The sequence below is a fragment of the Schizosaccharomyces octosporus genome (genome assembly GCF_000150505.1).
Source record: "Schizosaccharomyces octosporus yFS286 unplaced genomic scaffold supercont6.1, whole genome shotgun sequence".
Lineage (NCBI taxonomy): Eukaryota > Fungi > Ascomycota > Schizosaccharomycetes > Schizosaccharomycetales > Schizosaccharomycetaceae > Schizosaccharomyces > Schizosaccharomyces octosporus.
In genome coordinates, this window is record NW_013185619.1 from 1,547,964 (window position 1) to 1,563,318 (window position 15,355).

General features: G+C 37.0%; 4 protein-coding genes across 4 annotated transcripts; 3 read left to right on the forward strand and 1 right to left on the reverse strand.

Annotated features, from left to right (window-relative positions):
- Positions 1-82: 82 nt before the first annotated feature.
- Positions 83-4,345, forward strand: SOCG_03250 (rho-type GTPase activating protein Rga4). Its single transcript, XM_013161738.1, has 5 exons — positions 83-1,005; positions 1,085-1,140; positions 1,195-1,529; positions 1,589-3,244; positions 3,302-4,345. Exons 1-5 carry the CDS (start codon positions 964-966, stop codon positions 3,889-3,891), a joined length of 2,679 nt encoding a protein of 892 aa, XP_013017192.1. The 5' UTR covers positions 83-963; the 3' UTR covers positions 3,892-4,345.
- Positions 4,346-4,513: 168 nt separating this feature from the next.
- On the forward strand, positions 4,514-5,557 carry SOCG_03251 (uncharacterized protein; the record flags this gene model as incomplete). The annotated part of the gene is made up of 1 exon (XM_013161739.1): positions 4,514-5,557. The coding sequence occupies one exon, from the start codon at positions 4,514-4,516 to the stop codon at positions 5,555-5,557; it is 1,044 nt and encodes a 347-aa protein (XP_013017193.1).
- Positions 5,558-6,094: 537 nt separating this feature from the next.
- SOCG_03252 (U3 snoRNP-associated protein Esf2) lies at positions 6,095-7,084 on the forward strand (the record flags this gene model as incomplete). Its single annotated transcript, XM_013161740.1, has 1 exon — positions 6,095-7,084. One exon carries the CDS (start codon positions 6,095-6,097, stop codon positions 7,082-7,084), a length of 990 nt encoding a protein of 329 aa, XP_013017194.1.
- A 39-nt stretch (positions 7,085-7,123) lies between these two features.
- SOCG_03253 (beige protein) lies at positions 7,124-15,333 on the reverse strand. The gene has a single exon (XM_013161741.1). It carries the CDS (start codon positions 15,050-15,052, stop codon positions 7,304-7,306), a length of 7,749 nt encoding a protein of 2,582 aa, XP_013017195.1. The 5' UTR covers positions 15,053-15,333; the 3' UTR covers positions 7,124-7,303.
- Between the last annotated feature and the right edge of the window lie 22 nt (positions 15,334-15,355).

The following is a 15,355-nucleotide window of genomic DNA, read 5'->3' on the forward strand; positions in this document are numbered from 1 at the left end:
TTTTTCAATCAATCAGCTAAGTTTTGAAAAAAACAATTGCTAAAGCTTTAATATGAGATGAGAACTGTAGAAAGGGAAGAGATGAATAACGAAAGATCTCCTGTTTAACGGAAAGCGAATAATATCTTCCATTGTACCGCAACCCAAATGAATACCAACTTCCTGATCTACTCTGTGATTTCACATATATAAAGACATATATATAGTACGTAGTACACCTACAACAAGTGGATTGAAGATGTTTTTTGTTTAATTCTGAATTTACCATGTCGCATAAAATGAAAGTTTGGACATAAGCTATCCTTTCCCATAATCATTGTTGCAACTAATTGATTAAAAAGAGTACGACAATCTAATTTTCTATATAGTTCTTCTCGATATTTAAGATTGTAGAATGAAGATATACGAAAAGCCATTTAAAACAATTTACAGTTTAGCAATGTATCCCAGATTTGATGGTTCGCTAACGACAACTCACCTCGCAATAAAAAAGCTAAACCGAACTTTGATTCATTTCGAGCGAAACCGAAACAACATTAGGGTACCCGATACCATCTTCGTTTCATAAACAAATTCCAACTTCAACCATCCTTTCTCAACAGTTAACCAGTGCTCACGATTAGGCAGGCGATTATCAAATACTAAAAAAAAAGAAAAAAAAGATATATATACATTGTATACAAAGAAAAATCTTGTCTTTTCTGTTTTGGAGGAAATTTTGGGGGTTATTTATTTGTTGTCAATCACTTCGTTCTTTTTGTGAGTTTCTGTTAGATTTTGGGGCTCTTTTTGTTTTGCTTTTGCTTTTGCTTTTGTCTTTGTCTTTGGGTGTGTGTGCGTGTGCGTGTTTGTCTGTTTAATTTTTATTTTTTATTTTTTGTTTGCGTTCCTTTAACTTGTCACTCTTTTTTATTTTTGTTGCGCTATCATTTTTATATACCTTTCTATTGAAATTCAAATAAGATGACTGCCCAGTCAGTAAACTTTTGCTTCAAATGTTGGAATGTAAGTTTGGAAGCTTCCCAATATTTTTTCCTCGAAAAATCGTGTCTAAGGAATTTAACTAACCTTTTCCCTTCAACAGGAAGTAAAAGATGATTTAACCGTTTCCACTTTTGGAAAAATCTGGCATGCAAACTGGTAAGTCTGGCTCTGGCTCATTCACTGGTCACAGGATACTAATTGTATTTGTAGCTTTACTTGTAATTCTTGTGATAAAGTCCTTAATTCATCTTCTGAAAAATATGTCTTCGAACAAGGGAATTTATATTGCAACGACTGTGTTAAAACCTGTAGCCGTTGTGCGCTTTCCATTCACGAAATTACCGTAATGGCAGGTGTTCATGCTTATCACCCATCTTGCTTTACATGCGCAAGTTGTCATAATTTTTTGGATAGTACGGCCTATGCGAAATCGAAAGGAGATATGTACTGTTTATCATGCCTTCGCTATGGCGTTCCTAATCCCCAATCTTCGACGGAAGATGTTACTCACAGATTAGCGCGGGTTCCAACAAATCCTTATGAAGGTACGCCCCCTCAAATTGCTCGTATTTGTTGATGTATTTTTTTGCTAACTAGATTGAAGTTTCAGATGGTTCTCAAAATGTACCAAACGTTGCGGAGTCATCCATCTCACCAACTGAGCAATTGCATTCTTCTAATAGTGCTCGACCCAAGCTTTCTATCCAAACTTCATCTTCCGATAGCTTAAGTGGTTCAGTTCCCTTACAGCCCATTCAAGAAGTTCTAGATAAGCAAGAAGAGCAAAAACCAAGGCTTTCCCAACCTCAACTACTTGTTTCTCCTGTTACTCCTAGTGCTCAAATAAACAACATCCTTCCAGGATCTTTTGAATCTGCAAAGTCAGGCTTTTCAAATAGCAATTACTCCAATTTTTTGACTGCCAATCCTCTGCACCTTCATGCTCAACACCATGCTGATAGAGATATGCCCATCAATTCTCCAAGAAGCGAAAGATATGCGTTTTCGGAGTTTCAGAAACCTACTCCTATGTTTCATTCATCTCAATCCATTATCACTTCCCCTTCCAAACAGGGAGTTCTTAATGACAACTCTGACGCGTCAGTAAGCCGATTGAGAACCTCTTTTCGAGATGTATCTAATGATAAAACTGGTCATTCCCTCCCGATTTATAATAACAGTTCAGATATCAGAGATCTGAAACCGGATACCCTTGAAGAAACCGGTTACTCACCAACAAGAGGTCAATCTCCCCGATATCCATCCAGAATGCCTAAGAAAAACCGTTGCCTTTCCAATGATGCTGGCTCTCAGCCTTCACGCAATGCGATAACAGCTTCCACTTTGAACTTTTCTCCGCGTGCTAAAAGCTTTACTTTATCCCAAGGCAATGCAAACCACATGTTTCAACGGAGTAGAAGACGCAGCTCTCTAGTTCGTGCGAGTGATGTGTTTTCTTCCAATGTCTTTGATTTTTCGGATGATCAGGTTCAAGATCTGGTGGCAGAGGTTTCGTATCTTCAGACACAACGAGGTGCATTATTGTTGGAAATTTCTTCTTTGGCATCATTTACCGATGCCGTTCCCTGTATGCCAGCGGAATTACTTGAACAAGAGCTAGTTGCAAAATTAACAGATCGGTTTGATAACCTTACAAAGTCTTTTCATTCTGAGATTACTACCTTACTATTACGACGAGACGCTTTGTCAGCTACCGTCACGAAATTGCAAAATGCGTATAATACGGCTACGGAAGAAACTGCTTATCTCAATGTTAAGAACACTGAGTTGGCTAGCCTAAATAATCAACTGGAACGCGAACTTTCAAGCTTGAAAGAATCCTCGCAGAGCAAGAGAAAATCATCTTTTGGGCTTTTTAGCAGAAAACCTAGTTCCAGCTATTCGCCTTCACCTACTCAGTCTCCTCGTGAATCTTTGTCTAGATTACAAATGGTTGCCTCGAGCCTTGGATTCAGACCTAAGGATAAGGAGAGTAATAAAGAAAATGAAGGTTCAAAACGGAACTCCAAAATTGATCTAAGAAAAAGTCTTACCAAAAAATTTTCATGGAAAAGAGAATCAAGAATCCCCACTCCCTCAAGTATCGTTGAGGGTGCCGGAGAGGAGGAACAGGAAGATAATATTCCTCAAACTGGCGTTTGTAAATTATGTGGAGAGTATTCGGCTCAACTGAGAGGTCACTATCAGGAGTGTTTGAGCTCGACGATTGATCGACAATATCAAGTACAAAGAAACAAGGGTACGCCAATTATATAAAAATTTTATTTAGTAGTTCTTGTGTTACTAACAACTTTAGCTTCTGGAACTTCCGATCCTTTAGATCCGGAACTGTTTGACAGTAAAACACAAACGTTGACAATAGTTCCTTCTCTTATCCCGGCATGCATAAACTTTATCGAAACTTATGGCTTAGATTATGAAGGTCTTTATCGAAAAAGTGGTGCAACCTCCCAGATGAAAAGAATTTGGGCCTTATTACAAGAAGAAGATATTACTCTTCATCCCTCAGATGATATCTGTGCTGTAACTTCAGTATTGAAACAGTATCTAAGAAATCTCCCCAATCCTATTATCACATTTGAAGAATACTTTTCTTTCATTTTCGCAGGAAGTCGTACGTCTTTCCAAGAAAAACTTGAAGGATTAAGAGGAGTTATCGAAAGACTACCTCCTGTTCACTCAACTATCCTGCGTTTGATCATAAGACATTTATCCAAGGTCGCAAAATATAGCTCTGAAAATCTTATGAACTCCAAGAACTTAGCTGTTGTCTTCTCTCCCACGCTAATACGAGATCCTGAACATGCACGTGATGTTACCGACATGACTATAAAAAATTATGCTCTTTCCTTTTTAATTGATTATGCTGACGAAGTATTTTCTTGATTGCTAAAATTTCGCTAAGACACATTTTTCTATGTCTTCCTTGTCTTTCTTTTAAAATCTAATTGACGCAAACGATTACATTTTATGATTTTTGGCTTTATTTACAAGTGGTATTGATTGCTTTTATTCAATTTTGATTAGATATATGTCGCTCGTTGTTAATATCATGAATATACCAAGTTTTGGGAGACATTTGCTTCTTCCAACGGTCATTTTCATTGAAAACAAACAGTAATTGAATCAAATGGAACATAACATATTATCTTCCACTGATAAATTCTTTCGCTAACTTATTTAATGAGTACAATATCTATTATATATCATTCTTGCTTGTATATTCGTTTTAAATTGTTATGAACACGTTTGGTAGCTACGGAATATCAAACCAAAAAGAGAAATTGGTAGATCAATCTATATAAATATATACTGTAACGGGTTAATCAACGTGTTTCTTTTTACAAATGTTCATTAAACTTGGACTATATCCACATAAACCACTTTGAATCGAACCAAACTATCAGATACAAGACATCTTTGTGTAAAAACGTCGAAAAAGAACATATTTTTTAAAAACGATTAAAATCCATTAGGAACTTTATGATTTTTGGAAGGAGCAACAAGAATGGTAAACCAATATAGAAAATGTATTTTGGGACCCGTGAATGCAGGCTATAGTTTGGCTTATTCCTCTTTATTAAAGAAAGATGTTGATAGACCTTTTCTGTTTTATCCAAAGCCGTTTCGAAGCTATAGGGCTCGCAACTTTTTGAATATTTACAAGGAAGATCCTAGTATATCCGACTCCCCAGAGAAGGTAGGTCATTTAGAATATAAAGAACCAGAGAAGATGTCTACCATTGATTGTCTACTGGTAGACTCGTGTATCACGAAAACGCGAAAGACGATACGACATGTTAAGCCTTTATTACACAAAAATAGCTCTGTCATTTTTTTAAATCAAGACATTTCCTTATGGATGGAATACAATTCTTTATTTGAAGATCCTTTGAACAGGCCCAAACTTTACTTGGGGAAATTTCAGAAATTTCCGTCCACAAATCCAGAAAATGTTATACAGACTAGCTCTCTCCCTTATTTAAGACTTTGTGGAATGCCAGTTGGTCCAAATTTCGACTGGGATACGTCAAGTGTTCAAACAATCGATCGTCTACCAGAAAAAGTGGACCAAGCACTCGATTTAAATCCCATCGGGAAAAAAGATTTATTGAGTCCCAAACAGTTTTTGACTGAGCAGATTTGTGATCTTATATTATTGACGACGAAGAGCCTACCTAACCCTCAAATGAAGCGAAATGCCATCTGTTCATGGTTAGAACTAACATCAAAGTTGCCTTATTTCGGTCACTTAGATAAGTCTCTCTTAAGTTTTGATACCTTATATCGATCTAGCTTTCTTAAGCCTGTAACATTTTTGAATGTGCCCTCATCTAAAGCCAAAACTTCTGCAAAACATCAATGCATAAAAACGCTATTAAAATTTGCTACTCCGTATGCAAATGATGATACGCTTCACAGTTTTATGGGACAGTTAATTAATTTTTCTGTCCGTAACTATAATACTTTATTTCCTTCTTTGATGCCCGAACCTCCTCATCATTTATTTTCTTCAACTAAAAAAATTCCGTTGATAAACGTTTCTGACTAAATTACCTTAGAGTTTCTTTTTCCTTTAATTCACTTAAGCGTATATCTAGTTTCCTACCAACTTTACATGTCCTTATGGTATGAGGACCGAAGAAGATGCTATATTTCTTACTAAACAAGTGAAAGCTTTCTGGAATGGTATTTTGAAACTGAATCTCAGCTTCAACAGATGATTTACGCTTTACTTCTTGTATCCGACAATTCACAAGGAATTAATGGAATGGTTTACACAATAACTTCAAAATCAACAATTGCAATTCTCTCTTATTCTACTGCTTTTCCCACCGACTCTACAGTTGATGCAGGATACATTTCTTCTATTTTCATGAAGGTAACAGTGTTACCCTACCACCAAAGTACTGATCTTCATGCATAGTGTGTGCAAACCATAAAAAACCAAACAAGCTTTAAGAGAGTTTGTAGGAAGATTTACTGCATTTTTCTTTTTTTTATTTTTTATTGATTTCGATTTTTTACCTTGCAGTCGAATTTTGTTTCCTGAGTAGCATTTGTTATTCTGTTTTTGGACCGAGAAAACATGTCAGGAGCAGCAAAGTTTTTTGGTGCCGTCGACGAAGAGGACGATCGTTTTCAAAGTTTTTCTAGTGAAGATGAAGACAATGAGAAAGTATCTAGAGCTACGATACAATCGTCGAGAAATGACAAAAGCGGCAGCGGAAAAGCTTTTAAGGGTGTTTTGGATAATGCATCTGAAGACGAGGAGAATGAAGGAGACGATGCAGAAGATAATAGCGATGCTGAGCTATACGTGGGAGGTGATTCTGGGGAAGACAGTAATGAAGAAAATGCAAAGGCTGTTAAGCCAGAGAAGCCTTTGAATAAGATCTCTCTAGAAGAAGTTGAGAAGAAGAAAAAAGCTATTAAACGTTCCGGCGTTATTTACTTATCAAAAGTCCCTCCTTATATGGAACCTAGTAAGCTTCGACAACTTTTATCGCAATATGGTAAACTCGGTAGAATATACCTTGCCCCAGAATCTGCTCAAAAACGAGCTAGACGTTTAAAAAATGGCGGAAACAAAAGAACCATGTACGAAGAGGGATGGGTAGAATTCGAAAGTAAACGTGCTGCCAAGACTGTTGCTGACATGCTAAATACTGAAAAAATTGGCGGAAAGAAAACAAGCTGGTACTATGATGATATCTGGAATATGAAGTATCTTCCTAAATTCAAATGGCATCACTTAACTGAACAAATCGCTGCGGAAAATGCTGCCAGGGCCACCCGTTTGAATGTTGAGATTGAGCAGGGCCGTAAGCAGGTGAAGGAGTACATGAAGAACGTTGAACGTGCCAAGATGATTGAAGGTATTCAGAAGAAGCGAAAAGAAAGAAGCAATTCTTCAGAAACTCCTATATCTAGTAATGATAATCCTGTTGAGAACGTTGCTCCGAACAAACAAATGCGACGTTTCTTTGACCAAAAAAGCGTTACCAATAAACGCGTTATGCCTAAAAATGAAAACGAACAACGAAAAGTTGAGAACGTTCTTAGTAAGGTGCTTTAGAAGTTCTATGTTTAAAAGTTTACAAGCGCAGTTTAGAATTTTGGTTATTTTTGGACGTTAGGGTAATAATGGTTTATTTAATTTGCATTATAAACAAGAGAACAAGAAAAAAAAATTCTATGCTATATCGTATCCTTAAAAACTCATAAACATCTAATATTAGTTAAACCACTACAAGAGGGAATGTTATCATTAGTCGTAAACAATATCTAAACTTTATCAACCCTTGTAATATGAAGGCAATTGTCTGTAGCATTCATAACAAGTTTTAATATTAGTATTTTTCAAAGTAGAAATGCAATCGCTACATACGTTGGAATTTCCACACGCACGGCATTGACTTCTCCACTCCATTAGGGAAAACCGGGTGTCACACAATGAACAAAGATCGCTAGTCGCATCACGTTCAACGTGTACATTGGAAGTAGTATCGGGTAGCATCCAAGCATAAACCTGACCAAGATTATCTCCAGTAAATATGCCACGAGCTTGACCGCTGCATGTAATACAAGTGATAGTTTGGCGAGTGGGAACCTTGTTACGACCAAAGCCACTCTTATGTTGAAGTTGACGCACAACATGCAGGCGCCACTTTGGTTTATTAGAAAATTCTTTCGATTCCAGTTTCGCTTTAGACTCAAGTCTTTTTTCCCATATACGCACAACACCATCCTCATGACCGGTGAGAAACAAGTCCTTGTTCAACCATTCTGAATTCGCACCTGTATAGAAACTTGAAGAGCATATATCCTCATTCAAGTTGGAGTCATAGAATCGACTTAAAATATCCTTTACAAGGACTTTACCATTTATATCTATAATACAACAAAAATAGCCTGACGTAAAAGCAATTTCTCCGTTTCTTGCATTCACGGAAATAGTTTGTATCGGTTGTTCATATACACAAACTGATCGTACAAATTCGGCGCGATTTAAATCCCATATCATTAGAGAGCCTGATTCATCACCACTAACGATAATACTGAATGCTTTGCATACGCTTATTGATGTTATCTTTGTTCTGTGACCATATAAAACCTTTTTCAGAGAAACTCGTGCAGGCTTCGAGTCAGATAATTGCCATAAACGAAGGGTTAAATCCTGAGATACTGTGAGAAAAGTTCTCTCATCACAATTTAGTAAATGTGTGATATTCTCTGAATGCAACTCTTCAAAAACTACCGACTTCGAATCAATTTGTTCCGTAATAAGCTCAACATCATTATTTACTCCTCCCCATAACAAACTGGAATATGAAGATAAAGGTACAGTGTCAGTAGAAAAGGCACGAAGGGTATCTTTTTTTGGGTCATACAATATATGAGCAACTTTTTTTGATATTTTCATAACAGGCGAAACACTTTGGAATAACAAGGCCATATTTTTCTCAAACCGACCAAACAGGTAAGGCCCTAAAGGTGTATCTGTGAAATCAGGTCCACGCGGAGGATGTGGCCTTTTAAAAACCTGTTTAGGGGTTTGCCCAAAGTTATGAATAATTCCGACTGCTGCTGCTAGCTCAAACTCGTTTTCAATATTTTCAAGATCGACTGACCCTTGATAGGAAAGGTTGTGGAAAACATTTGTGGATTCAACTGCTTCCTGACCACGTTGCTTATAACCAAATATTAGATCAATCCATTCGTGAAGATGCGAGCTAACATAATCACTTTCAAGAGCTTCACGATTTTTTTGGACAAAAATAGCCGGATCACCTTTGGCCCATGGTGGCAGAATGACATCGTTTATAGGTTTGGTTTCATTCTGCCTTGACCCAAAGTCAAACCCGTTACCGTTAACAAACATTTCACTAAGATAGAAAAATTCAGGAATTAGTTCCCTTACATCTGCCATGTTTTCCTTCGATGAAGACTTCCAGGTTTGTTCAATTGAATAGAATAACCTATCTGCGTGATCAAATTGACCACCCTGTAGTGCAAGATACGAATTTACAAATGGTCGTAAGCGTATTAAATAGGAGCAAACAATCATGGCCGACGAATAATGGGTACCATAGTGGAAGGGCTTTTGTTGTAAGTCACCCAAGTTTAATAGTAGATCGTAACGTTCCTTAAACTGCGCTTCTCTGGGAGGGTATTGTGCACCCATTGGCTTTGATAAGTCTCTGAAGGTTTTGGGATTTTTAAAATCGAGTTCTTCACTAGTATAATCAGCAATGACCCATGGAAAAACGGGATATTGGGTTAAATCGTTATATGTGCGGCCCGCAAGGGTATTTACAATTTGTAAATAGTTAAAATTTGATATTTCGTGTCTCTCCCATCTTTTAGTGGCCGGGTGACCACTATTAAAAGTTAGGACGTTTGCTAATCTTGTTCCAATAAAACTCGTTCTATTAGTAGTTTTCCCAAGATCACGACTCATTGATGTAGCCAAATGGCTCGTTGAAAGAACATCTGCACCATGCGCCTTAGCAACCAATTTTTGATAAAGTGCATCTCGATTCTTAGTTGTAGACAGTATGGTTAAGAAACTTCTTCCATCTTTGAAGAAGAGCTCAATCCCAACATCCCGAAGTAGATAGAATCGTTTAAGCACCAAAGACAAGTCTGAGAAGTTCCAATGCCAGCCATTTTCTCTAGAAATGATGGGAAGGGGAAGGGTGTTTTTCGAAGAATTCAATGATTGCATATTAAGCAGCTGTAGATATGGGTCTTTTTCATCAGTCACGCTGCTGTCGTTTATGTCGACAATTTCATTATCCGATCGTAAGAAGAAATTATCCATTAAATAAAGATAGTGCTTTCCTAATAGCAAAATACCTTCAGTAGCTTCCAACCCAAATATCCTAGAAACGTTATATGCGTCTTGTATAGTATCTCCAGGTATAATAGAGCGCATCACAGTTCTATTTTTATCTTCTTTATCCTCTTCAGATGGATCATCTTCTTTATCAAACGTTGATTCGTTCGTTGATGTAGCTTCTGAATCATGTAAAGTATCTTCACTGTATGGAACCATTAGCGTAAGAGCTTCTTTCCCTTGTGACTGAAGAGGAACTTCAGAACTCATAGAACCATCAAAGCTCCGATTTCCTGTAACAAACGATAGCTTCCGTGCAGATTCCTGTTCTTTGTTAATTTCTTTGTTGGGTGTGATGCAGGGTCTTAAACGACTCCTCATTCGTTCTGAGCCTTCAGTAGAATCCAATTCCCATGATGCTGGCCTCACAGAGAGTACTGAATTTTCGCTAGCTAATTCAGCCTGATTAGAAAATAAGGCAGACATTACAAAATTTTCTTGATCCGAATGGTCCTGGAATAGCTTTCGAAATCGGCTACATTCCAAAGAGTATAGACTTGAAATCCAAGCTTCGTAAGACTGAGACATTTCGTTAAGAAGATTCTGTTCGCTTGAAGCGACCGTCAGACTTTTCTTCAGAAACTCCAAGCGTAATAACTTTAGAGAAAGTAATTCATCTTCAGCAGCCTTGCATTCTTGTTTTAAGAAGTCTCGAAATTGTAACGAAAAGCATGTTTGCATAAACTGATCAGCTTCGGATATATTTTCCTGTAGCCAGGAAAGAAATTGGTCAGACTGCAATCCGGTGATGCTTTGCACATTTCGACTGAAGGGATATTCCATTCTAGAGTTCCTACTCACTTGATTCAAAAAATTTGGAGACTGAATATATAATAAACGCCATATATCGACAGCACTTAAACGAGCCTTTTCATTACCGGATTTTATCACCGTATACATACTATACCATAAGAACGAAAAAAGTTCTGGCTGATGATTCTTAGAAGCAAGTAAAGGTGTCTGCCAATACAGTATCTTTTTCATGACGTTTTCCATAGTATCTTCATCGCCTTTTTCTATAGTTTTATCCAGCTCTAACAGTATTAGTTTTAAAAAGCAACTAAACAAATTGGAAATTGCAAACTTCATATTTTTAGGGGGAAAATCCAGTTGACTCTCTGCAAATCCTAGCTCTTCAAGTAGATACCCAATATCGTCTATAATGCTTAAACAGAATTCATCCATAAATCCAACAATCCTTATCCTTAAATATTTGGTAAACATATAGCTGAAATTGATTAATAAGTGAGGATTCATTAAGAAAGACTTATCATCCTTCACTGATTTAATGAGCTGCTGAAGGATCGAATGAAATGTAATTCGGACGAATAAAGCCTTCTTCGTCCTCGTACTAGAAGGCAAAGAAATAATTAACTTAGAAAAGCTAAATCCGTGACCCGAAACAATTCGATCATAAGCGGTACTTAAAACAGACAGGAAAAGATCATTAATCAGCTTCTTCGACTTATTTCCCTCAATAATAGTGTTTTCCAAAAACACAGTTGTATTAAATTTCGGTTGCGAGCTAGTCTGAACACTGTCGGTGTGTAATTGTTCATTAAAAATTTCCTGTCGAGCGCGATTGGTAAACGGAGTTACTACCCGTCTAGCTGATCCACCAGTAGACATCTTTCTAACCGATCTTTTTATGCCTTGGCTAAACGCTTTTGAAGATGAAGCGCGAGGCAATGGATGACGGAGATTTTCCATCAGTTCTCGGATTTCTTGTTCGGGAGCCACGTCTTCTTTAGGAGAAAAGAATGGAAACACCATTCGAACTATGTGTTCATTTATATCGAAACCCATACTCATATCAAGGGAATATGAGATTTGAGCGTCAGTTAAAAGAAGTAACGTTTGTTGGCCATAATGCAAAGATCCTGTCATTTGTAAATCAGTCTCAGGAAGACTAGAAGTCTTTAATAATGTATAAATAGAATCCAGTAATATCACTATCATTTCAGGAACGGGGAAAATTCGATCTTTATAATTCAAAACCATATCGTTAAGCTTCTCCTCAAATGAACGGTCAGATTTGTATTTTATCCCTTTAACTCCAAGGCCTAGGGCTAATTGAACCAAATTCAACCAGACCTCTTCCGAATAAAGTTGTTGAGGCAAGCTATTTTTTAAAACCAAAAATCCATGAAATTTTTGGGAAAACTTTGATATAAAGCTAGAACCTAAACTACAAACGGACTGATTCAATAATTTTAGACCGAGTATAAAATAATGACTATCACTTTGCCTTATCAGGAATAATAACCAAGCCGGAGTAATCATGGAAGAAAACCGTCGAAGGAAAGATGGCTCTTGATTGCTCTCAATCAAAAGATTCACAAATACCTCGCAAACCGCATGACCCGATTCTTTTATATCCAAATATTCAACTTCCTCTTCAGATCTTTTATGGTTCGAAGAAGCGTTTGAAAGTCGATTTGTTCGAATATTTCTTTTCGTGGAAAAGGCTGCATATATAATGTAAGTCACAATTGCCCTAACGTTCTCTGAAACGAATGAAGTAGTCAATAGAATTTTCAGCACAACTTTTAAAAGGGGAAGTACATCCAATCGAAACAAGCGACCTCTCATTGCAGCAAGAAGCTTCTTTAAAACTTGCATCTTCATAAGTCGCCTTATATTTATATTAGAATACTCGTTGTTTTCAATAAGGGATACAATATAGCTTAACTGTTGAATTACCAAATGACTATTCCGACATTTAGACCAGAGATCAAAATCAAGTAGAAGATAGCGAAAAAGAAGGGGATTCAAAATAAATGGATGTTTGGAACGCTCGTGATGAACACCAGCTTTGGACGATATTAACTGAAGAGTTTCCTCAGAAATTAAAAGATGTGATTTTGAGTGAAGGACTTTAGCTAAAACTTCGTAGGCATGGCTTTGTTCCACCTGTTCTGAAAAACGCCAATTGTCTTCAATTGCTGAAAGATAGAACAATAGACCAAAATTGAGTTCTTCGACGGTTTCGGCAATCGAAACCAGAAATAATAATATACTTGAACCACCAACGTTGTATAAAGCATCACTCAAAGATGGCATAACAATTTGGGTTACGGAGCCCGACGAAACGCCAAAACTAGGTTTGTCTATTGAAAAGATCTGGTCATACGATGGAGCTGCTCGGTTTATATAAACATACGTGTAGAACTGATCCTGTAAGTCCTTCAGCGTGTCCAAAGTTCCAAAGGAGCTGAAATCAAATAAGCGTGGGTCACTTATATTAAGATAGCTTTTGGCAGAAACAGTTAAAGCTATGCAAGAAGAAGAAATACTTTTAGTATTCCTCAAAACTTCTTCGGCACTTAAATTTAAGGCTTGAACCTCCATGCTTAATTCCGAAGATGCTCTATAAGTTAAAAAGTCATTTATAGAACCTTGAAAAGATCCAGTATAGTTTGGGCCTAAAGCATAAATGACTGCTACTTGAGAAGGAAGCAACGATTCAGTGAATAACCTCGTAGTCCCGATCAGCAGTGGTAGTAAGTTATCAAATGATTCAGTACCCTGGTTGCCCTTTTCAAGTGTGCCACTCACAGAAGAAGCACTTAAATGCTCATCGTTTTCATGAGGCATTCGAACCAAGTCTTTAGATCCCATTGAAGGTCCTAGAGAAATATATAGAGGTTGAAGTAAGGATGGAATGAATGGATATGATGAGGGGGCACTTTCAACGAATGTTCCGTCAATGTACAATTCAAGTGTAGAAGACGATTTTTCATTTTTATGAACAAGAGTAATCAATCGCCATGTAGAAGCTTTAACATTATTGAATTTTTTTAAAGAAGATGTCGTCAAAGGAGTACAAAAATTGATAATACATGAGCCTTTGTTTGTAGCATATGATCCAAAATGCACACTAATCGAATTTGTGGATGGATCAACCATCACACGTAACAGAGGAGATTTCAAAAAATCGGTGATCAAAAATAATGTTGTCGGGACAGATCGTTTGTTGACAATATCATCACTTAAGCATCCAGAATGCAGCCATAAAGAAACTGAGTACCCTGTATTGGGACTGATCAGAGTACTTAAGGTAAAGTCGACAGAAGAGTAACCTTTTACGAGAGGGTTGAAGTAAAGAGCTGGAGCAACTGGCTTTGATAAAGCTTCCTTGAACCAGTGACGTGCCAGCGAAGACTTCTCATTGATATAAATATTCAAAACTTTGGAAGTGTTATTATTTGACAACCCATACGTAGCACAATTTAGTGTGATATCAAAAAGCAAGTCTTTCATATGATCTGATAGCGGGTAATTTTGGGGAGGATTAAATAAATAGTCTAACAAATCATCCATAACCCTTGACGAAGATAGCTTTATAGCATTCTCCGGAGAGTACTTAACTAATCCCTGTAGATGAATCAAAAGCAAGGTTAAAAAGGACACCGAAGGGCATAAGGAAAATACTAGGGGAAGAACATCAACAAAAGCCAGAAACTTTCCGGAAAGAATCTTCAAACATGATTCTACTGAGTCGTATACTTCTGACTGAGAAAGACTTGTGTGTGTAAAAAAAGAAGTGTCTTTAATTGCTGGAAAACAGTCGTTCAGTGAAAATGCTAGGATTGCCAACATAATCCTGCATCTTAAATAGATACTAGGGTCCTCTTTTGTATTGGAATGAGGAAAATTCGAGTCATCATTTCTAGAAACGGGGTTTAAAGCGTTACCTTCCGCTCCATCAGGAATATCAACGCCTTTCTGTTCTATCTTCTTCAGACAATTTCTGCTTGTTGGAAAATGTTCTTCATCACTTTTCTCGAAAGACGAAAGTAGATTTTGCACAGCAGTCTTAAGCCAAGTATCTATGCGTTTTCTAGACAAGAGCCATGAACGCAAAATGGTATAGGAGGTAGCAATACTCAAAACTTGCAAGCAGGATTCAAATACTTCTAAACTTTTGAACGAATGGAACGTCAACTTTACCAATGCCTTTCTTATAGCGGTAAACCCATGATCTCGTATAAATAGTTGAGGAAAAAATGAACTCGAAACTTCTGATTTGACTAAATAATGAAACTCTTTCAAGTTATCAAATAATGTAGCTTCCGAATCGCACCCTATGATAATGGAAATAAGTTCAACACATCTTGAGTATGTAACAGTCTCTTCAGCCATGACAGCTAAGGTTCTGTAAAAGGATAAAGCGAATCAGTAATTTAGAGAATAGTAACAAATGTTACAGGATCAACAAGCAACCTCTATAGAAAGCTACTCAATACTTATCTTGGGTATGGAGATCATATGACCCGATATTCATCAAATTGCTGCCAAGTATTTTTCTTTTTCTTTTAATTAACTTATGTTTCTGTTAATATCTTCTCAAAGTTATTTTCTTGTTTTGGAAGAAATGTTGAGCGAATACAGTGTTGTAAGAGAGAAAGAGCACATAAACTTCGTATGCTGTAACGAGGACCTTCA

Bases quoted from the DNA above. Each gene is read 5' to 3' on its own strand.
- SOCG_03250 (XM_013161738.1), top strand. From the start codon at position 964: ATGACTGCCCAGTCAGTAAACTTTTGCTTCAAATGTTGGAAT. The intron at 1,141-1,194 runs GTAAGTCTGGCT...TTGTATTTGTAG, and splicing joins AAAATCTGGCATGCAAACTG to CTTTACTTGTAATTCTTGTG. The intron at 3,245-3,301 runs GTACGCCAATTA...TAACAACTTTAG, and splicing joins TCAAGTACAAAGAAACAAGG to CTTCTGGAACTTCCGATCCT.
- SOCG_03253 (XM_013161741.1), bottom strand. From the start codon at position 15,052: ATGGCTGAAGAGACTGTTACATACTCAAGATGTGTTGAACTTATTTCC.